Source organism: Osmerus mordax, chromosome 20, assembly GCF_038355195.1.
Source record: "Osmerus mordax isolate fOsmMor3 chromosome 20, fOsmMor3.pri, whole genome shotgun sequence".
In the NCBI taxonomy this organism is placed as follows: Eukaryota; Metazoa; Chordata; class Actinopteri; order Osmeriformes; family Osmeridae; genus Osmerus; species Osmerus mordax.
The window spans coordinates 9097559-9122130 of record NC_090069.1 but is presented as its reverse complement, the minus strand read 5'-3'; the positions used below and the strand labels follow the sequence as shown (position 1 = coordinate 9122130).

General features: G+C 42.8%; 1 protein-coding gene across 1 annotated transcript in view; it reads left to right on the top strand.

Annotated features, from left to right (window-relative positions):
* The window catches only part of shc3 (SHC (Src homology 2 domain containing) transforming protein 3), a 61237-nt gene extending 47536 nt beyond the window's left edge, over nucleotides 1-13701 (top strand). Inside the window, exons 5-13 of the mRNA XM_067258108.1 lie at nucleotides 10659-10712; nucleotides 10880-10931; nucleotides 11151-11280; nucleotides 11612-11765; nucleotides 11920-12016; nucleotides 12140-12268; nucleotides 12302-12331; nucleotides 13035-13330; nucleotides 13573-13701. Of these exons, the coding sequence (XP_067114209.1) occupies nucleotides 10659-10712; nucleotides 10880-10931; nucleotides 11151-11280; nucleotides 11612-11765; nucleotides 11920-12016; nucleotides 12140-12268; nucleotides 12302-12331; nucleotides 13035-13330; nucleotides 13573-13701 (1071 nt within the window). The remainder of the gene's footprint in view (nucleotides 1-10658; nucleotides 10713-10879; nucleotides 10932-11150; nucleotides 11281-11611; nucleotides 11766-11919; nucleotides 12017-12139; nucleotides 12269-12301; nucleotides 12332-13034; nucleotides 13331-13572) is intronic.
* Nucleotides 13702-24572: the final 10871 nt, after the last annotated feature.

Here is a 24572-nt window from a genome sequence, read left to right as displayed (position 1 = left end):
ACCTTTTATCGGCGTCAGTGTCACTCAGGGTCCGGGGATCTTTAGCTACTAGTCGTGAGTTAGCATGTTGCCGTTGAGGATGCTTTGACAGATTAGAGGTTGTGTTCGCCGCAGTGGAGAGGTGTTTTTGGCCTGGGCACAATGTACATTTACGTTTTTGTCCTTTCGCGCAACTAATACGAAGTAATGTGAATACCTCTATCCCTCAAAAGACATCCTCTGCCATTCTTGTTTCGCCTCTTCAACTCTTAAGTCAAGTGACGAGTGTTACGCAAACACACGTACTGTAAAGGGAGGTTTGATTTGTTGTTTTTTTTCTCCTTCCGATATGCATATAGCAGTAATGCAAATAACGAAAGACATTTTTGTATTTCAACAGTTATCAACAGTAATGGGTTACATTACTGCATTACAGACAAATGTAATCTGATTACTTTGTAGCGCGTTACCCCCAACACTGTTGTTTAGCCCTAATTGTGACAAATCTAGCTTACTAAAGCGCTGGCCTCCAGCTAGAGGTGCAAATAGGTCTTCCATACGTGGAAATGTGTAGCGATCCACACATATGGCTTTATTTAGAGTGATTTTAAATCATCACAAAGTCTTACTGAGCCGTCCTATTTAATGACGGGTACAACTGGCGTAGCCCATTCACTGTAGGTATTGGTGATATCACTCCGAGCTGTGTAAGACGTGTCAGCTCTGCCTCTGCAGATTTGGTTTCAGCGTCACTTTCGCTTCAATTCCCTTCATAGTGCCTAGCTATTCTGCAAAAACATTTCAAAGTCTCTGTAAAACAGTCTTGAGTGTATCCACACGTACCTTTTGTACAGTTTTTATTTCCGTCCAGTTCAACTTTATTGACCTGAACCATTCTCTTCCAAAATTGGTGGTGCATCACCTCTCACCACATACATTGGCAATTTAGCTGAATGATTGTTCAGTTTTACTTTGACATTAATTACTCCTTCTGGAGAAACTGCCTCTCCAGTGTCTGTAGGCTGTAATGGAATGTGTCTCAATGCAGCTTCATATGTTTCCATTGAAATCAAAGACACCGCAGCCCCAGTGTCTAATTCCATTTCTATCTTTCTACCTTCAATCTCTGGTGTGACACAGATGTGTGTTAATTCCTCTCTTTGAGTTATCATTTTCAATGACATTTCGTGATCAGTATCAGTTTCGTCACTCTCTGCGACCCGTGCCTCCAAGTGATACACTCTCCTCTTTTTTCCTTTATCATGTCGCTATCATGTTTCTTTAGTCTCGGTTTTCTTTTCCCTTTCATAGTTCTTTTTAATTTGCACATGTGGCCTTTCTTCCCACAGTTACGGCAATCTTGGTCTTTGTACCAGCATTCATCATCTGTATGATTTTCTTTTCCACATCGAATGCATTTACGTCTCGTTTAGGAGGGGACAACGTCACTTTGTTTACCTTGATGGAGGCGCTCAGAGGCCTGTTCCATAAAGCGAGTTTAGCGAATAAGCCAGACTTATGTCAGTTAGTCGGACTAATTTCTAGTTCATTCAGTTACATAAAGCTAGCTCAACGTAGTTCGAACTCATTTACTATGGTAACTTATGCTTCGAAACTAGTCTGGTCCGGGTCAGGCTAATTGTCAGGCTTAGACCGTGTTCTTGCTTAACCAGATGTTCCTGTAACACTGACCCAACGGGAAAACAATGATTTACCACGGACATTCTCATTTTCTTATTCTCATCAGTTCAATATGTAGGCTACATTTATAGAAATTCAACTTAAATAATAAATAGCCTACATAGGCTACAACATTTAGCCTAATGCATTAAACAATGATGAACAATGATTTGATACACACCATAGCCGTTAAATGTATGGCTATGGTAGTTTGTGATTTCAAATGTTTAGGCATCAGGCATAGGCCTATATCTCAATCTAAATTAGTATAATTATCATAGATATATAATTGTTAACAGTAGCCTATTGCAAAACAAACCTAAATCCATAGGACATATATCCTCCATTTTCCCGACACAAAAACCATGTTAAAAAGTTAGGCTACTGGATAATGTATTGATCAATAGTAGATTATTTATATAAAAAAATCGAACGTCAACGAAGTAAAGGTCTAAAAAAGGACCTCGACCTACGTAGCCTATAGTTCACGTCAATCATGGAGTGTCATTTTATTTTGATGAAGCGGTGGATAACAGCTGTCATAGTACACGGCTTAAAGGGAACGTTCTTTCTGGAAGAAGTCACGTGGCCGTGTGCATTGCTGGTGTGCAGGACACCTACCACACACGTTGCCTCAGGAAAGCTGGCAGGATTCTAAGGCCGTGTTCACACTTGACTTCTTTTTTGAGAAAAAAGTGCTGCCTTCAGCGCCTTTTGAGCGCCTTCTGCCTTCTCAGAAAAGCGCTGGGTGGGTCAAGCGCCTTTCTGACAAGAATTTTTGTAACCTGAACTGGAATCATACATTCGAGCGATACATTATTATCCGTTATTTTCCGTTGGTTACTTATCGACAGCTAGCTACTATGGCCAATAAAATGCAATTACTTGCTTTAGCTTTGGTGTTTGAGGAGCCATAGCCTGGTAACTAGGGGAGAGCGGGGGCAAAAGTAACACGGGACGAAAGTAACAAAGTGATTTTCTCAGAGCCATGGCTACATTTGCTAAATGACTAAATGTACATTTGCATTCCAAACTATGACAGCGCGTTCAGCACGCAACCATTGACGAGGCTGCCAAATTTCACTTGATGACGTCATCGTTTCCCGCAGCTAGGTGCAGAAAGCAGTTTTCGAGTGCGGTAAGTAAATTACTGAGGCGGTCCTTTTTTTCTATTTACAAGTTGTGTTTCCCGTTTCATGTGTCACAGTAATGATCAATCTACAGTTTATTTAGTGCTGTAACACTTCCTGAAGTTTACCTTGTCAGAGTTTTTCAGTTTAAAAGTAAATCTGGTTTAAATGTCCGAAGTTCCTGTCGGGACAAAAGTAACACTTGTTACTTTTGTCCCGCCGCTAATGTGGTGACTTTCTGATTGTGGAAATCATTTATTAAAACATGTTTATGTCATATTATACCAACAGAATATGCCAAGAGTGAGGGTCAGAAAGACAGACAGAGGTCTGATTCAGCCAGATATTTATGAGAGGGCGTTTCTGGACAGATCTGTCAGGAAGATTAGTCTCAGGGCAGCTGCTAAGTCGCATGGTATATGCCATGTCACTTTGCTGAGATACTGCAGGAGAAGGGCAGAGACCAGTAGGGAGAAGACTAGACCACCAGGGTACAGATCACATTCAAAAGTCTTCTCTGAGGACCAAGAGGGGAAGCTGCAGGCGTATTTTAAGCTGATATTTATTTTGGCCTGTCTCCAAAGGAGATAAGTGTATGCTAGTGGCTCAGGTAAAAAAAACACTCAACATGCAGCTCTTACTAAAACTATTTTAAATACTTATCAAAATGTGAGATTTGTAGCTATATAGATTTTTCATTTTTTAATCTTTATTTAATTTTTTCTGAATCTGCTGCAACATGTAAACTGGATCAGTAAAGTCTAATTTGATTTTAATCATATCATAAAAAATCTCCCTCTGAACATTTTCTTTTGTTTTTAACTGTTTTAGGTGCAGAAATTTGCCTATGAATTGGCCATCGGACATGGATGCAAATACCCAAGCAGATGGGATGACACCAAGATGGCGGGAAAAGACTGGCTCACCGACTTCCTTAAACGCAACAATACGTTGTCGATTCGCCGACCTCAAGCCACCAGCATGTCCCGTTCCACCAGTTTCAAAAAAACAAATGTGTCTGCTTTTTTTAACAACCTGCAGACAGTTCTTGCCCGTCACCTTTTTGAAGCTAAGGACATTTGGAACATGGATGAAACGGGTACAACAACGGTCCAAGTGCCCGATAAAATAATAGCCACCAAGGGGAAGCGCCAGGTCGGTGCAGTGACCTCTGGGGAGAGGGGGACATTGGTCACCACTGCCCTAGCTGTAAATGCACAAGGCAATAGCATTGCCCCGTACTTCATCTTTCCCAGGAAGAAGTTCCAGGACCACTTTGTGAGTAGTGGTCCCATCGGCTCTGCTGGTTCTGCAAATAGCTCAGGATGGATGCAGGATGTTGACTTTCTGGCCTTTCTCCAGCACTTTGCCAGACACACCCGTGTAAATCTGGAGTCGAAGGTACTGCTGCTCCTTGACAACCACTGGTCACACCTTTCTGTGGCAGCAATTGACTTTTGTCGGTCAAACAGCATAGTCTTACTATCTTTCCCAGCCTCCTGCTCACATCGTCTCCAGCCACTCGACAGGAGCGTCTTCGGTCCACTGAAGAGATATATTAACCCAGCAGCAGATCACTGGATGAAAACACACCCTGGAAAAAGCCAAGCCTAGTGGCCACAGCTCTGCCACGAGCAGCGACACCAAGCAACGTAACATCTGGCTTTGTGTGCACTGGCATCTGCCCCTACAACCCAGATATTTTTGATGAGCAAGACTTCTCACCTGCCTACGTCGCCGCCCGCCCTGTTCCTTCACTGGTACCATGTGGTCCTACACCACATTCCCACATACACCCACTCAGCCAGAGCCTGTTTGAGGGAGGGCTGCTGCCAGAGTATCCTGGTGGTTCAAAGTCTGCCATCCCTGACCAGTGTGACCACCCAGCTGTCTGTTCAGCTGTCCCACCTGAAGAAGAGGGAAGAGGTCTGCTTGCTGTCCCAGGAGGGACCGACAGGCACGCTAGTTCTGTCCAGACATTCATTCCTGAGAATGTATGTCCCTTTCCCAAGGCTGGTCCCAGAAAAGACACAAAACAAAGAGGCAAAAGGAGGTCAACGGTGATCGTCACGGACTCTCCGGTGAGGGCAGCTCTAGAGGAGGAGCAACAAAAAAGGGTCCAAAAGAAGCCGTCTGCACCAAAGAAAAGGCTCCTTGGTCGCGGAGGCACTGCACCCACAGTTTCCCAGGACAAGGATGAGGAATGTCTTGTGTGTGGGGAAACATTCAGCTCGTCCTTGCTGGGGAAGTGTGGGTGAAGTGTCTCTTTTGCCAGCTCTGGTCACATGAGGCATGCACTGAGGGTGCAGAACATTATATCTGTCACAACTGTGACGATGAGTAGTCTAATGCCTTTTGTTATTTTCTTGTTTGTTTGTAGGCTACTGTTACAGTCCTGACGCACCCACGAGTCAGAAATGCTGCCCCCCCCCTCCCTCAGTTACGACGCACTCAATTCTAACTAATATATTCTTTAGACTGCTACACAAATGATACATCATTGGAAAGCTACGATTCTTGTGCTTCCATTGAAATAAACCATTTCAAGATCGAGTTGCAACAGCAAGTACAGTCTATGTCTTTGTCCGGTGACCAATATATAAACAAAGCCAAAGCAAAAAGTTGTACTCACCCTAAAAGGTTCAGATTTGTCCAGGTATGCAAACAACCCATCAAAACTTGATCTGCTTACATTCTCAAAGGTCCAAAGTATCTATCTATGTCAATTAGTTCGTCCTAATACAATGTATAACATTCATAAATAGCCATTATTACAACAATTAGCCTTATTAGCCAATTAGCCAAGGCTAACAATTAGCTTGTTAGCCTTGTAGCTGAGAGCTAGCTGTAAATGCTAATACCTAATATGCTATGTATCTGTGGAGCCTTCAAAATAAAAGTCGATTGCGCAATATGGTTGACAGAATCAGTGTTCTTTGTGCGCCAATCCTGGGAATCAGATAAAGCACTCCAATGTGTTCATGCTTCAGTTTTTGTGTTTCAGTAATACTAATTAGGGATTTAGCTATTATATATGAAGTACCACCTTTTATTAGAGATAACAATTATGAAAAATAAGACCTTTTTATCCTAAGTATTTGACTATGGTTACAAAGGGTCATTTTGGAGTCTCCAAAAGGCCCTTTTAGAAAACGCCTGGATGTACTCTTATAAAAACATGTGTCAAATATGAATATATTGTGGTATTATGTTTGAATTTTGATTTGAATTGGGTAAGGCTTCAACCTGTGGTCCAATTTTCTCTTCCAGCTAATACCTACCACCTCTAGGCCTCTTCAGGCCTCTGTTTTCAAAGCAAAATCTAGGCGGAAATAGAAACTTTCACTTTCCTTGTGTTCAAGCTTCTATTACTCAACACTAGTAGGACTGACAGGGGTCCTGACAACAGGGGAAATAACTTCAGAGTGTCAGCTTTCAAAAGAGACCATTTACATGCATGTACTCCAAATGTTTCAACAGCTTCCAATTTACTTTGGGTATGCTGTTTAGGCGTTTTTAGGCACATTTAACAGGATTCTTAAGAGGTTTTTAACGCCGTTAACATTAGTCAGGTTTCTGCAGCGACTATTAAAATATGAAATATATGAAACATGTTTTATAAAATGGATTGACATGAAATAAATTAAATGAAAATAAATATTCTAAACAATTCAAGTTTGTATGCAGCCACTATGAAAATTACATATGTGAAATATATGAAATATGTTTTATGAAATTGATTGACATTAAATAAATGAAAATAAATATTCTAAACAATTCAAGTTTGTACTGTCGGGTTACTTTTGAAATATTTGATGAAACTGAAATTTTAAATGAAAATGTAGGCCTAATTATATATTTTTTTGCAAAAATAAACGACAAAATATGTTTGCAGTTACATATTAACAAGGTCATAGTCAGAGTAACACAGATAATCTAGCTTGTATCGTTGTGTTACTTTTGACCCACCCATGTGTTACTTTCGTCCGAACTGAAGGGGTCGAAAGTAACAGCATGTGAAAAGAACTACAAAGTTTGCTTGGCCAAAAAGAACGTTAATCGCGCGATAAAAAAATTGACGCCGTTAAAATGGGTTTGCATTAACGCCGTTAATAACACGTTAAACTGACAGCACTAGTTATTATGTGTATTTAGGGTTTAGCAGTGGCGGGCCGTGCATTTCACGCCTAGGCCTTCAGTGACGTCATACTTAGTCCTACCTAAACTAATACACCTCACAATAGCATCAATTTGACACCACGGCTGGAGAATCCATACAGAATCACACTTACACATTACATCACCTTAATATAGGCTAGTCGAGCAACACTTAATTTCCGGAGCATTGAAAATCAAAAAGCTCGCATTCACAATTAAGAGTAGAAAACTAAGATCACGGATACTGTCAAAACTCAAAAATTAAAGGCGATTATCAGAGATGAGTCAACAAAGTTTGTCCACTAAAGTCCACCAAAAGTACGCTATGTGAGCTTAAACAAGTTTGTCCAATAAACTGCGCATTATCGCCGTTTCACATAAGTCACCAACGAGACGATAACGAATATATAGCAGTATAATTTGCAGCGTTTCTCTGAAGCTGTGAGCCACGGGTACCTTTCATAGTTGCTAGCTTGAAAATGCTGGACAAACCCCTTTCCCTGCTGGGACAGGCTACTTAGCATAGGGGTTGGCCGACCTCTTCTCACAAGGTCCAGCTTTTCCTGAAAGGTCCGTCTTGAAAATGGCGTGGCAAGTATATCGGCAACCAAATCTAGTTCTTCTACTTCAGCCATCGTGGGTTTAAATTTGTTGAAAACTCACAGCAATAAACAGCAATGAGCGACTGCAGTTGAACGGATCGATCTCTCTCGCAAACGGATTGTCCTCTTTCAGGCTTTCACGAGTGCTTATCCAATCACAGGACGCGTACATAAAGTTCAACGTAAGGCCTTCTAGCTGGCCTTGGTGTCGAAGACTCGAGATCTGATTGGCTATCGCAATTGACCGTCTCCGTTCACTTACAGCGCACGGGAGCCTGCTCTCTTAATTCTGAAGGCCTCAGGCAGATTTCATAGAACCTGACAACACAAGCTAGCTGAATTATGATTGGATAAAAACTGTACCACGATAAACAACACTGTCAGCAGCTCAACCAAGCGGATATAACACGACACGAACAGAACAGACTACGGAGAATATTTGTTGTTATTTCTGTCAGTGTATTTATGGAACGACATTAAGATGGTCAGGGGAATTATGAAGAAAAAATATATAACCACAACATTTTGTAATAATTTATTTACATATTTTTTGAGTATGTTTAGGCCAGCAGAGAAGGCCTTGCAGGCCCTGACGGCCCGCCACTGGGGTTTAGTATATTGTATTATTTATATTTATCTGTATATTCAGGAGGTTTACTTATTTAAGCTTAGCATAGATGTAATTTATGTTGAAGGATTTTAAATTTAGTGTCTATTCCAATATGTAATGATGGTATTCAATGACACAAATCTGTGTTCTAGAAAGAGTGGTCTGGAGTCGCAGAGGTCCGATAATATCAGCTTTAATGCAGCAGTTGGAAATCAACAAGTACAGAGCTCTGGGGTTGTCTACGTTTCCCTACCCGCAACAGTTTGGGTTGGTTCACAAAGTCCAACTGACTATCTGTCCCTGCCCCAGCATATATTATACAGTGCAAAAAACACAAGAAGAGGGTTGATCTTGTTCTCCTGTGCAGCAGGGAGTTGTTCTTGCCTACGCGTCCCACCTGCTTGGGTGCCATCTCAAGGTTGTTTCTGAAATTGAGAGATTAAGACACAAAGAACAGCCTGCTTCCCACACCCTGTGTGAGACACCATGTTTAAGCCTGAGCACACTTCTAAGTTTCATAAGACATAACTTTAATAAGCACAATATATTCTTTAATGTTCTGTGTACTTATATGTTATGTTATGCCAGGTGCTTGCGTTGTCTTGTCTTAAGAATTTCAGTGCCCAGTCTGACCTTGTGTTGTTCTGTGCATCTGACAATAAAATACTTGAACTTGAACTTAATATAATGATACACTAGTGATTAACTGAGTGACACAAGAACGCATGTAGAGACATGGGTAGCCATTTTAACTCTGCTTTTACTAGCCAGTAGAACAAAAGTAACAATGCCATGAACCGGTGCAGTAGAGCGCCACCTAATGCATTGGAATCACAAAGCATGCAATTGACACCATCAATTGCATACATAACACGCAACGTGTTTGACATCCTTTAAAGATGCTGTAAAGAAAATTCCATGATTTGCTTCTCAGTACATACGTGTGAAATGAGTTCCTGAAAGCATGTGCAAAGCGCAAAAACTGAAATGTGGAGTTAGACCGTTGAACAGAACTCTTCTGTTTTCGGCTCAAGTTTTGTATAGGCGGAGCCAAAACCCGACCTATCTACGTCAAATCACAGACAGTTGCATTCTGTTACTCAGCTGGTATGATGCGAAAACAAAGTAATTAACACATAAATCACTCAGAGACTGCAGGTAGGTCTGTTCTGATATCTGCAATTGATTTAGCTAGTGTTGCTGTTGTTGCTAAATTCAATAAATTCGAGGGGGTGAGCTTGGGCTCCTTCAGGCGACAGGCCCCCCCAGTCTCAAGCAGAGAAGACTGCTGATTTTCTCACAATTTCAAAGCCTAATTTAACATACTTGTCGATGGGGTTTTTCATTCGAATTTGGATGGATAGTTAACAACACATTCTTCTGTGGTGTGATGAACTTAAAACTAATTTTCAATTCCACTTTACAGCATCGTTATATAATAAATAACATTTTGCTAAATGATTGAAGGGCTAGACAACAAACGGAATAATCCCTGAATAGCAACACGGAAATAAATGACAGTTTGACAAAGGTACGTTCATATTTCGACCGTGCCTTTGCTCCCTGTAAGCAGCGCCATCTAGCGACCATTACGTGTCAGTAACAACGCCCCAGTCTGAAGACTCACAGGTCATTGGACCCCTAACTGCGCTTCTAGCAGGTTTAAACCGGCTCAGCGCTTCTAGTGTTGAAGCACTGTCCTACCAAATGTAGGAAATTGTTTTTATTTTGTTTCCTTCTTTTCGTTTTTTTCCCCACTGTATTCTGTCTATTTTGGCTCAACCAATCATAAAAATGTATTGTTAAAAATACTACTTTTTACTAAATGCTAATTGATTAGTTGAGTGGTATAAATGTCGAGGACAGCAGCGAGAGAGGTGCGCTGCAAAGTTTCTGGAGAATTGTCAACCTCTCGTTACATCTGGTTGTTGGCTAGCTAAATTGTGTTTTGTTTAGCTTTTTTGTAGAGAGGGTTAAATGTTGTTGGATTGTAGGCTGTTGCACCTGAGGAGCACACAGCTGCAGCAGCACTTCAGGTTCGCTAGCTTGCGCTGTTCACCTCGCTGATTTTAGCTAATTATAATTTAAGCTTTAAACTGCTAATATGAAAAAAATAACTATCCGGGAGAGGATGCTCCCGGACCCCCCTACTAACATTTCTTTACCTTCCCCAAAATATCTTATTGCCCTCCCTACTGGGGACTAAGTGGGCTAGAAACGGGCCTGATTGACAGACAGGAAGGACATCCTCTCATTACATTTGTGCAGAACGTAATGATTGGTCGATAATTTTTTGGTCCTGTCCCTTCCACAGAAGATATATATATATATATACGGTATATTCCCATTTAGACCACTTAAATTATTGTTTGCTATCAGGATGTGAAGAGACCTTCAGTATAACAAAAACAATTACACATCCTAGCTTTAAGTCAAACAGTCAAAATGTGTGCTGGAAGCTTCTAGTTTTCGAATTGGTTGTGTTTTGTTTTTTTACAGATCATAGCCAATCACCATATGCAGTCCATTTCATTTGCATCAGGAGGAGATCCAGTAAGTGACAGTAGAGTGTTTTCTAAACTGACAGCATGAGCTTCTGTATGAATGGTGTAATAGTCATAATTGGAAAGCCACTTTATATCTGCATGCTATCACTTGTCGGATGGATTCTGACCTAGTGTAGTGCCAATGTGATATTTTTTTGTTGTTGCCCCCTTTAGGACACAACAGATTTTGTTGCATATGTGGCAAAAGACCCTGTGAACCGAAGGGGTAAGGAGATCTCCTCTTTGTTCTTGTCCTTTCAGAGAATGTTTCATTCAGAAACAACAAACCAAATGTTTTTTTGGGAGGTGTGTCTGTGTGTGTGTGAGTGTGTGTATGTAGCGGGGGATGTTTGTGGGGGTATCAGAACCTACTGGGACATCTTGGCAATTAGCACATGTTGAACCAATACTGAACAGCCGACACCTGGCACATTCCCTCGTCTAGCGTGTCACATCCTGGAGTGTTCTGATGGGCTGGCCCAGGATGTCATCAGCACGATTGGCCAAGCCTTTGACCTTCGCTTCCAGCAATACCTCCAGTGTCCCTCCAGCAAGCTTTCATCCATGCATGACAGGTGAGATCAGCTGGAGACATTTAGGCTGGCAATATAATTGTATGTTCTTCTGGTTGATTTTCTAAATTTTCCATACAAATGAAGGAAGCAGAGGGTTAAGTAGAACAGGGTCACAATTAGTCAGCCACTGTACTCTGAGTGACTGGGGTAATTATTTAGTTATTTTTCAGTAATGTTTGACAATTCCTATGTTTTTTGTGTGTCACTGTTTGCGTATGTGTGTGTCTCTGCCCTGTGTATCCACCTGTGTATGTGTGTGTGTACGCCTCTGCCCCTGTGTGTATATGTTCCTGCCTGTGTGTTTGTGCATTCATGCCTGTGTATGTACCAGGGTCCTGAACATGGATGACTCGCCTTGGACAGAGGAAGAGGAAGAGCCAGCCGAGCACCCCTATTACAACAACATCCCTGGGAAGATGCCGCCCCCTGGAGGCTTCATTGACACCCGGCTGACCAATCAGATGGCAGGACAGGACAGCAACCAGGTAAGATAAACACAAAGGATGGGATCTTGTCAAAAATACTTCAAAAAGAAAGTTTACATTCAAAAGATGAGGGAATTGCAAATCCTACATGTAAATGTACAATTGTCCATAACATTTTAGGAATAAAGACTAAATTGATGCCTGTGCTTGTTAGATGGGTCCAGGTGCAATGGTAGACCAGACATACTACCAGGGCCGACACTGTGGGGAGAACCGGGGGGACGAAAGGAGGTCAATATTCATTCAACAGGGTAATAAGACAATCCATCTCTTGAACATAACAGAGGTGGTTGGGTAACCAGAAACCTCCCCTCTGACCTTGACTTGTGCTAGTCCGTTTAACTTTCCATTGCACATCATCTACCCGTGTCCAGGGTCATGTGACATGTACAGTCTACCAGAGGGGAAGAGTCAAGTACCAAAAACGGGTGATGGGCCAACGTACATCAACACACAGCAGATCGACTCCCAAGTTCAGGCAGCACTGCAGGCCAAGGCGGAGGGCATGGCAGGAGGCAACCCGAGCACAGCCAAAGACAGTTCCAGGAAAGACCTGTTCGATATGAGTAAGAGAACAAGTAGTTCTAACTGTTCATTTACTAACCCTCCAGGGCCTTTTGACAAACACACTCAGAGCATGCACCGGGTATAAAACACTCAGTTCAGTCAAGATACTCACGTGATTGATTTCACCATTTATTCATATACATGAAAAATAGGTTTAACATTGGCGGAATGGATGTACATGGGGGAGCGCTCCCTGCCTTCACTGCAGCATGCATCACATGAGGCAGGGAGCAACGAGTTAAATCCCCCACGGGGAGTACAGACAGACAACATGGGAGAGAAGGGGATGGTGGTGGGTGGCAGCAGCGCAGAACACAAAGGTAATCGAGGATGCATGTGCGTGCATGTGTGCGACTTTTCAGCGCCTATGGGCTAAGAACACGGCGATGGGTGATATGACGTGCGCTGCCCGAGTGCCATGCCTGACCTTGCTTCGCTCATGTGTTGTCTTTCAGGAAATGTCAATTATAGAGGCATGCTCGGTTATTGTGTTCCTACATTGGCTCTTGCTCCTGCTATTTTGGTGTAAAATTACCATATCAGATATAGGACAAAAAGGAAATGCTTAAATAAAGACATGGTTTTTGGTGCATAGTCCCCTCTGTTTAACTCTTTGGACATTCAAAGTGTTCACTCTTGCATAGTCTATTTGATTATATCCTTCCTTTGTCCTCTCTCTCTATCACCCAACCTCCCTTCAAGAGCCTTTTGAGGATGCCATTCTAACCCAGTCTCAGACCCCCACCCTGCACAAGACCACATCTGTGGACAACTCCAGCCCACTGCTGGTGCGTTCGGCAGCCTTCCGGGCCCAGGAGGAGTTGGAGGGTCAGGTGTGGTATCACGGGGAAATGAGCCGGCACCAGGCTGAAAAACTTCTGTGCGAGGATGGAGACTTCCTGGTGCGGAAGAGCACCACCAATCCTGGCTCCTTTGTCCTGACAGGCATGCACAATTGTCTGGTCAAACACCTGCTGCTGGTCGACCCAGAAGGCACGGTAGGACAGAGGGGAGGAGGACAAAAAAGGGAGGAAGGGATAGGGGAAGATAAGATTAAAGAATTGGTGGAAAATGTGAAAGATTGAGCAAGTGAGAGTGTGATATAAGAATGTTTTTATTTTTTATTCCACAAATATGAAAGGGTAAAATATATATATTTCCACAAATAAAACGTAAAACGTTAACCAGCCTCTTAAATTACACCTCAATAAACACAAATAATTCTCCCCTTTTTCGAAAGGTACGGACGAAAGATCACATATTTGATAGCATCAGCCATCTGATTGGCCATCACCGTGACAACAGCCTGCCCATAGTGTCTGCCGGAAGTGAACTGTGCCTGAAGGAGCCAGTGGGAAGAAAACAGTGACTTGCAATGCCAGATGGGTAGTGTAGGAGACACTACAAGCCTCCCTTCAACCTGAAACTTGAAGATAGAAAATATACTATTGTTTAAAGGTTTCTTGCTATGACAGTATCTTGGAATAGGTGTGTGCACTGGAGCACTTGAGGAAGATTGCTGATTTATAGAACTGTTTTTATTTTGATGTGATGATTAAAATGCTATATTTTTGAGAACACATATAGGTGCATTTGGACATATATGTTGATTTGGTGTCCTAAAACAAAAAGGACAACTTTCAGTAGTTTAGATGAAGAGCAAATCGACCTCAAGGAGGGATATAAAAAAATATTTTAGAATAAATCCCAAACTTTTGTTTTGTCTATCAAGCACAACCAGATTTACACAGTCATTGGTAAAAGTTAAAGGGAAAAAAACTACAGTTTGATAAAATGCTATTTATATAGAACTATTTTAGGATTTGTCCCACAGCTAGCGTTACAACTGACCAGGTCTGTATTGATTTTGCTTTTATTGGGAAAGACGTGAATGTGTTTGCTTTGCAGTAGTCCCAATGTGCTAGGGTCACGGCCACCCCCCCCCCCCCCCCCACCCCCCATAGTGCTGTCAACATGGCTTTAAAGGTAAATTAAAAATGTTCATGAAGTACTTTTGTGCTACAGCGGTCGCATGACGTTGAAATCAACTGTACTTGTGAAACATTGTTTGTAGACCTTGATGCCCTTTTCGGAGAGGTGCTTGTGTATGATCACTCTGTAAAATATTTATGCTTTTCAAAACAATATTTCTTAATTGATTCTTCTAAATCCTTTTAACTGGGTGTGTAGTGAATTCGTTTTTGAGGCTTGAATCATGCAATGGATATTAAGAAATTGTTTATGCTAGCTTTTCTGGCTTTGTTGACTTCAAAGGTATTTGATGAATGGTCACAAATTAATTGCACAGAACTTTAGATTATCTGTGTTAGTTGTATAAGAACAATTCACCATGTGTTGAAAACATAATCACTGAAGAGGAGTTATAAAAATCCTCTTAATTTCACATAGAGCACCCTTTATTGGATTTGTAAAAAACACACAAAAAAGATCACTTCATGGTACAACACAGTTATGAATTATGAATATTCACGCCTCAATGTGTGGATCTCCTATCTTTGATTGTCACCACTGAGGGCCATCACAGAGGAACTATTAAAGGGTCTATGTTACTGTTGGACTGCCTGAAATATTCTGGATATCAGTCGCTTTGTTAGGATTACTCCTACAGTTGCTTATTTTGTTATATAGCTTGACACATAATTGATCTTATTGAAATACGGTTTTGAATGATAGTTGTTAAGACCTCAATTTCCAGTAATTGATACAGGGTAGCTAGAACAGTAGTTACTGTAGAATTTGCTTGGTTACAGTGACTAACTTGATAGCACTTGTATTATTGTGATACTTGTAATACAGAGGCTAAATGTTTTGAATCTCTCCACCTTGCCATCATTATTGGACAACAGAATTCTCAAACCATTATCAAACATGCTATTGATGTGTCGGGCCTATACAACTGAACCAAATTCAGTCCGTTTTCAATTACTTTGACAAGACAATTGAAATGTATCTTAGTGTACCTGTATTTTGCTTCAAGAAAAAGTAAACATGCATCTAGTTCTCACAATATACTGTTACTAGTTAAAAAAGGGTCTGTAATATTGTAAGATCACCATTTCACATCCTCCACGAACCACTTAATAATTAGAACTCTTGTCCTTTGTGACAACATATAAACTGTACACTTTGTTGAGAATTGACCTGTATTCCCTCCTCCCTAACAGTTGTATTATTGAATACTTAATTGGAGTTACTAGCTGTATATTTGGAGCTGCTATCAATCGCTGGTTTCTTCCAACATCACTTGCAATCTAACAAGGCTTTATGTCAGACTTACAGTAAATTACTATTTACTGTTTTTAGATCAAGTAATTTGACTTCACAGTAATTTTACAACTGAGGCCTCAGCTCGGTTATAACCCCCTTTTACAACGACCTAGGTAAATCTTGGTTGAACTGAACTCTTGTCCGTTTTACACTTGTGAATCTATGTTACATTGCTGACTTAATATTTTATACACACATTCCAAAACTACGATTTAGCAAGTGACACCATCAAAACACAATTCTACTTAATTTTAAATGGCTGATTCGTTTTTCTCTTTTACTGCTGTTTGTTGAGTAGAGAATACCAATGGGTTGAGTTCTGCATTCTCTTTTATGTGATGACATCGTTACTCTGTGGTAAATTTCCCAGAGAAGTCAACCACCATGAACTTTGCTGAAGATGCAACCGTTGACTCTTCCTTATGTCAGGAGGAATTAAAATAGACTTTACCATTTTCAACGCTGATAGACCTACTGTTGATTTCAGAAAATCATTATCCTCCTGTGTGTGAAGTTGTTGTATTATTGAGTCTACCTTTAACACTAAGTACAACACCAACAGTTATTTGTTGATTCGCTACTGTGCGTCAAATGAACTGATGTATTATGAGTTGCACGGGGTATACATTTCAGAGTACACTCAACATCCATGTGAGGTCAAATAGATTTCTGTTGATGAAAATGTGCCTTTTATTTTTTACCAATGTTGTTTTCTTCAAAATGCAATCCTGAACTTTCATAGGGCATGCCCGTACGTTCACTAGAGGTTGTGTTTTACTCTGCTGCGCATTGGTGCTTGAGATTCAAGATTTTTCTCTATATATGGTTTCCAAATTCTAAATATGATTTTTTGTCAGAGGGATCACCAAAAAAATACTATTTTGGAACTAGTAAAAACTTTCAAACAAAGAATTGAGTCCAAACAATGTTTACAGTTTTAATATTTGGTTGTATGAGTTATCATTCTGTATGACTGTTGGCAATAAAACCCTGAATGTGTATTATTTCTTCCCTTTCAATGTCTTTTGCATATCATGTTAAAATGTATTTTGTGCAGTTCTCCAAGGTAATGTTATTCCAAACCAGCACTACCTCCACCAGTAGAGGTCTATCATTCTTCTGTCATTTATTTAAAGTCTTCTATTTACACAGTGATCAAGAACTAATGCAGAAAAAGCTGGAACTTTTAACTACACATTTGGTGGAAAAATTCACAAATATTTCGAGCAGTAATGTGTATGAATACCTACCTGGTTATACAAAACCCCATGATGGACGCTATTGTAAACTCTTGTGGTTCAGGTAACCAAATCTAATTATAGCTAATATGGCAGACATCTTCACACAGCCACTGTTTCACCTATCTTCTTCATTCATTTTTGGGGTGGGATGAGGAGTGATGGGTCATTTCAAATTAGAAATGACTGAAGTTATTGGTTGCATTTGAAGCGTCACGTCACGTTTTACATCTAATAACAGTAATGATATTAACAAATAAATTAAACAATGCACAGGCAATTTAGTGATATTCCCACAGTTGTGGTCAGACCAACACGTCTCGAGTACTACAACACTGCTTATTTGTGGTTAGATATAAACAGTAAATCTTGACTTCTATCTTAGGCCTCTGCCTATGAAGGAAGATACCCGTTTCCCTACCTCGCTACCACATCAATTTCCCCCTGTGGGACTTGAAAAGTCCCATCTAAGCCGATGATTAAACATACTAAAGTAACTACAAAACATAAACAAAGATTGAGTAACATAATTGATGACAGTGTTCCAGCCTTCAAATAAATAAAACACAGTAGGCAACAAAATCATACAATTCAAAAGTATGCATAGTGTTATCCCAGTGTGAAAAAAAGACTGAACACTATTAGACGGTAGAGCCAAAAATAAATGCATGACTGAGCAGTTTTAATTGTAATCTTATATATATCATGTGCGGAGATCAACCTTGGTTGGCTGGAGGACTATCCTACTGTCCAGTACTCACTGGACAGTAGGATAAGCTGAGAAGCTTAGCACTGTGGTCTTAATACTCAAACTACTATAATTGGTCCGTTCCATAAGAATAAATATTACAAGTAATAAGTAAAGATGAATATGTAATGAGTAAAACATGAATATATGTTGGTTATACTTTTCACCCAAGCCAGTGGTCATGACGACTAATCTAGGCTTAAATGTTTGCATGCACCCTTCAGAAGTAAGCTGCAGTTAATGTTACGCCCCTGAAAAAGGCGAGAAAGAATCACGAGACTGAATGTTTGGTGCATTTTTTTTTGGTGGAGGCACTAGTGTGTCAAAACATTCATTTACATTGATTGCTGTGGTTGCATGTGTGAGTGTGTGAACATTTCGGGGGGGGGGGGTCGAACGGACCAGGAAGGTACGGCCGCACACAAGAAAGAAAGAACAACAACCACACAGCAGAAAACGACCCGACAAGACGTTCACTGTGGACATTAATTCAAAGCCAAAGACTGCTGGTTTTCCCTTTTTTTTACATAATTATCTTTGACCCCTTCTTAAATGTAAAATTAAACGTAGTAGCTTTTTTAATTATATCTCTCGTCTTTTGTGGTCTTCTGTGTCCTGGGCATTTTGTAATAAGCGGAGGAGTCAAACGGCTGACATTTCCTCATTGAAAACCTTAGTTGAATGATGAAAAGACCGCGATTTCCCCAGGCTCATGGATTAAGAGCACTTCAGGAGATGACAGGTTAACACTTTTACCCTTGTACACGTAACAGATTTTAACTTAACACAATTATGAATTTGATCAATTCCTTTTAACTAGCACTGAACAATCTTTTTAACCTTAGATATTTTAACCTGTCACATTAACAAGAACACCACTACCCGTTCCCCACAACCTTAGGCCTGTGTACCGAGGGCCTAAAACTTAAAGGTCAGATTTATTCTTTTAAAGTGCTTTTCAGCTCATGACTATTCAACTATGAATATTCTATCATGTTCCTTGGTGGTTTATACTTGGGAAAAGGGTTTTGGCATTGAAATTACTAGTCAGTAATATCGTGTTTACTTCAGTGCCACACATTACATGAAATAGCTTATATTTCAGCCTAAAACAGGTCAAACAGACTCAAATCAACTGTTTTTCATCCTATCGGCATACTACTGACAAGTTTGGTTTCGAATCAGTTTTGGAGACTTTCAGTTTTTTATTGCTTTAAAGTGTTTTTCAGCTCTTGAATAGCGTTTTAAATGCATTCGCATTGTTTTGAAACTTCTGGGTGAATCATATTGATATTGGTGTTTTGTACATGGGAGAAGGGTTTTGGCTACTGAATAGCGTTTTCAATGTATTTCAATGCACACAGAATATCTATTCCAAAACACCTTTACCATGTATAAACCACGCAGAGAAACATGCTATAACAATTAAAGTAATAGGACAACCATTCTGCCAGAAGTTACAAGCCAAACATTGAAAATGCATTGAAAGCGCTATTCAGGGTCTGACAAGCACTTTCATGCAATAAAAAAACTGAGGGCCTCATTTATCAAGCCGTTTGCGCCTGTTTCCAGGCGTTAATTGTTCGCAAAGACTGACTTAACCAATGCAGGCTATTTACAAACAGGGCGCACTTGGATAAAATCGCAGATTGCCTGCCACATGAGCGAGAACAGGCAAGTTGCGCTTTCAATATGCGTTCGTGGGAGGGTCATGGGGAAAGTGGGAGTTCCACCCAAAAAGGTGGGAGGATACGTGTAAAGTGCGCCTAATTATATTTTCCGCGGTATTTACAAAGACTGCCAGTGTGCGCCTCTATTCTGCGGGGGAATTTCTCCGCCTCTTAAAAGCTGGTCTTAACCAGGAGCGCATTTTCCTGTGTGTACAAATTTACCTTATTCAATGGCAGCAGTGATCCAAGCAAGGCGAAGACATAGGCTAATTTTTTGGTGTGGATATTCTTTATGTTCGTATGCTTCATGTTTTGATTACCCGCAATGTTTTTGGGGCTATCTCGTTGTTTATGATCATTAACCTATGCACTTTTTCCCCTCGGTTCTGCGCCTGTACGTTGGGGTTCACCCCGGTGGACGAGAGGGTAGCCTCCCTCCGCCTTCGGGTGGGGGGACGGGTCCTCACTGTTGTTTGTGCTTAAGCACTAAACGGCAGCGCAGAGTACCCACCCTTTTTGTCTCTGGGAGGGGTGCTGGAAAGCGCTCCTCCCGGAGATGCCCTCGTCCTCCTGGGGGACTTCAATGCTCATGTGGGCAATGACAGTGAGACCTGGAGGGGCGTGATTGGGAGGAACGGCCCCCCCCGATTTGAACCCGAGCGGTGTTTTGTTGTTGGACTTCTGTGCTAGACACGGCTTGTCCATAACGAACACCATGTTCAAGCATAAGGGTGTCCATATGTGCACTTGGCACCGAGGTCTCAGTTCGATGATAGACTTTGTAGTTGTGTCTTCGGATCTGAGGCCGAATGTCTTGGACACTCGGGTGAGGAGAGGGGTGGAGCTGTCAACTGATCACCACCTGGTGGTGAGTTGGCTACGATGGTGGGGAAAGACGCCGGTCAGGCCTGGCAGGCCCAAACGTAATGTGAGGGTCTGCTGGGAACGGCTGGCAGAATCCCCTGTCAGAAGGAGCTTCAACTCCCACCTCCGGGAGAGCTTCGATCATGTCTTGGGGGAGGCCGGGGACATTAAGTCCAAATGGGCCATGTTCCGGGCCTCCATTGTTGAGGCGGCTGACCGAAGCTGCGGATGCAAGGCAGTCGGTGCATGTCGCGGCGGTAACCCTCGGACCCGGTGGTGGACGCCGGAGGTGAGGAAGCCGTCAAGCTGAAGAAGGAGGCCTATCGGACTTTGTTGGCTGGTAGGACTCCAGGGCAGCTGATGTGTACCGGCAGGCCAAGCGGAATGCGGCTTTGGCGGTCGCGGCGTGGGAGGAGTTCGGCGAGGCCATGGAGAATGACTTCCGAACGGCTTCGAAAAGGTTCTGGACCACCATCCGGCGACTCAGGAGGGGGAAGCAGTGCACTGTCAACGCTCTATATGGTGGGGATGGTGCGCTGCTGACCTCAATGGGGGACGTCCTGGATCGGTGGAAGGAATACTTTGAAGACCTCCTTAATCCCACCAACACGCGTTCCGACGTGGAGGCAGAGTCTGGGGACATTGGGGGGGCCCTTCTATCTCTGGGGCTGAGGTCGCCGAGGTGGTTGAAAAGCTCCGCGGTGGCAGGGCCCCTGGGGTGTATGAGGTCCGCCCGGAGTTCCTTAAGGCTCTGGATGTTGTAGGGCTGTCTTGGTTGACACGACTCTGCAACATCGCGTGGACATCGGGGACAGTGCCTCTGGACTGGCAGACCGGGGTGGTGGTTCCCCTCTTTAAAAAGGGGGACCGGAGGGTGTGCTCCAACTTTAGGGGGATCACACTCCTCAGCCTCCCTGGGAAAGTCTATTCAGGGGTTCTGGAGAGGAGGGTCCGTCGGATTGTCGAACCTCGGATTCAGGAGGAGCAATGTGGTTTTCGTCCTGGCCGTGGAACTGTGGACCAGCTCTACACCCTCGGCAGGGTTCTGGAGGGTGCATGGGAGTTTGCCCAACCAGTCTACACATGTTTTGTGGATTTGGAAAAGGCGTTCGACCGTGTCCCTCGGGGGCTCATGTGGGGGGTGCTCCGGGAGTACGGGGTACCAGACTCCCTGATCGGGGCTGTCCGGTCCCTGTACGACCGGTGCCAGAGTTTGGTCCGCATTGCCGGCAGTAAGTCGAACTACCCGGTGAGGGTTGGACTCCGCCAGGGCTGCCCTTTGTCACCGATTCTGTTCATAACTTATATGGACAGAATTTCTAGGCGCAGCCAGGGCATTGAGGGGGTCCGGTTTGGTGACCTCAGGATTGGGTCGCTGCTTTTTGCAGATGATGTGGTCCTGTTGGCTTCATCGGGCCTTGACCTTCAGCTCTCACTGGAGCGGTTTGCAACCGAATGCGAAGCGGCTGGGATGGGAATCAGCACCTCCAAATCTGAGGCCATGGTTATCGACCGGAAAAGGGTGGAGTGCAATCTCCGGGTCGGGGAAGAGATCTTGTCCCAAGCGGAGGAGTTCAAGTATCTCGGGGTCTTGTTCACAAGTGAGGGAAGAATGGAGCACGAGATCGACAGGCAGATCGGTGTGGCGTCCGCAGTGATGCGGGCTCTGCATCGGTCCGTCGTGGTGAAGAAGCAGTCGAAAGGCGAAGCTCTGTATTTACCAGTCGATCTACGTTCCTACCCTCACCTATGGTCACGAACTGTGGGTAGTGACCGAAAGAACGAGATCGCAAATACAAGCGGCCAAAATGAGTTTTCTCCGCAGGGTGTCCGGGCTCTCCCTTAGAGATAGGGTGAGAAGCTTGGTCATCCGGGAGGGGCTCAGAGTAGAACCGCTGCTCCTCCGCGTCGAGAGGGGCCAGTTGAGGTGGCTCGGGCATCTGATAAGGATGCCACCTGGACGCCTCCCTGGTGAGGTGTTCTGGGCACATCCCACTGGGAAGAGGCCCTGGGGAAGACCCAGGACACGCTGGACGGACTATGTCTCTTGGCTGGCCTGGGAACGCCTCGGGGTCCCCCAGGAAGAGCTGGTGGAAGTGGCCGGGGAGAGGGAAGTCTGGGCCTCCCTGCTTAGGTTGCTGCCCCCGCGACCCGACCCCCGGATAAGCGGAAGATGATGGATGGATGGACTTTTGTAAAGCTCTTTCTTGGAAGTCGTTTCGATAAAAGCATCTGCTAAATGAATACATGTGCAGGTTTGCTCCCAGCTAACACATGACGTTGCGGCAACATTGCCAGTAAGTGCTGCAACGTCATAGCAACGTTATAAAGGGAATGTTGCCAGTTGGTCCCATGGACAACGTTGCCGCGACGTCGTACCTTGGTCAGCTGGTTACGTAATTTTTTGGTCCCATGGACAACGTTGCCGCGACGTTGTACCTTGGTCGGCTGGTTACGTTATTTTTTGGTCCCATGGACAACGTTGCCGCGACGTTGTACCTTGGTCGGCTGGTTACCTTATTTTTTAGACCCTTGGACAATGTTGCCGCGATGTCATACCTTGGTCGGCTGGTTACGTTATTTTTTGGTCCCGTGGACAACGTTGCCATGACGTTGTACCTTGGTCGGCTGGATACATTAATTTTGGTACCATGGGTTAAGTTGCCGTTAAGTCGCTCTTTGGTCGCTGGACAACGGATCTCGAGTGTAATATAGTGGTTTATCCAGAGATGGAGAGATCACACTGGACTGCTCTCAGTTCTGACACTTTTGCAATGTAGCCATAGTCTACATTAATTTCAATCACACACAATATTAAATGTTGCACCCAGCACGTATAAATGTAGACAATGCATGTAATTCATCTGCAGCTCAGCCCCAGCATGTCATTGGTCATCAATTTTCTCATATGCAGAAACAGCTCTAAAAATAAAAGACTGAATTTTGAATATATTTTAGTCTTTCATTCTTTACTATAAACATGTACCAAAGCAATCAATGTGTGATGTTTAACATGATTAAGCAAACATTCTTTGTATAGCACACCAAAGCTGTATGACACACAATGCAAATTTGTGCTCCAATAATTTTGTAATACAAAATTGTTAAATGTGACCAAAAGGTAAGCGACTCTTAAAGGAGACATGACATGCTGTTTTTGGATGCTTTTATATAGGCCTTAGTGGTCCCCTAATACTGTATCAGAAGTCTCTTTCCCGAAATTCAGCCTTGGTGCAGAATTACAGCCACTACTTGTAGTCCCACAAGGAGCTTTCCTCAGAACGCGCTGTTTTGGTGTCTGTAGCTTTAAATGCTAATGAGGAGCGGAGGGGATGCACCTTGTGCTAATGTTTACAATGGATGTATCACAATGGCTGTAGCCCCGTTGCTGTAAGATGCCTCGAATTTGCCCATTCTCATCTGATAACCCTGGTTTGCAGAGGTACACACTCAGTCATTTCAATGAGGGGAAAGGCAGATATCGCGCGCGCCATAACACCAACAGCAGAACGGTTATCCAAATAACAAAGAAGTGTACAACACTCACGTTACAGCATGTATTCACACACATACTTGATGCTATCTACCTTTCCATTAGCGACAGTAACTCAGCTGTTAGCTGCAGAGCTAATGTTACAGCCACATTCTAAGGGTAGCAAGCTAGGTAACCATATACAGTAAAGCTACAAAATGATATAGCGTTAGTTAACTTACTTGTCCAAGGTTAGTAGCTGGACGAAGTAGAGTTAGTACTGATCCAGTATTTAATTTCAGCAAGGCCAGTTTTGTATTAGCTTAAGTTGAGGAAACAGTCGTGGCTGAAGTGTTTGGCGCAGACATACAAAACAAATGCGCCTACAACAGAAGTTGTGTAGGCGCATTTCCAGAGAAAATAAAATTAAGATACTGGGTCTTCAGAGGCTCGGATGAAGGAACTGTAAAAATATTTTTGTTTTCCTTTGTACATCCAAACTGAGCAAATGTAATGCTATGTTCGTTTGCAAGCCATGATGTCTCTCGAGGATAAAAACACTTGCACGGTCGTAGCTCAGTTTCTTATGGGCGGGCTAGATTCTCTGGGCGGGCAAAGCAGAGAGAGGGGAGGTAACCTTCCTCCTTGTGACGTAACAAAGAGGAGATTTTCAAACAGAGCAATTGAGCTTTCATTTTCTGAAAGGCGGAGAAGAACACCCAGGGCTTGGTTTACACCGATCGAAAATTCTAGCCACTGGGGGACCAAAGGCAGGCTAGGGGAACTCATATTAATGTTAAATAACCTCCTAAAGTGAAGTTTTCATGTCATGTCACCTTTAAGAGTTTCATTTCCAAAGACAAGTCATCACAGAATATGACAATTCTTCCTTAGCAAACCTGCCCCTCAGTCTGCTCCTGAACAACAACTTTGCGCATGCCATTTCAACGCATCGCTGAA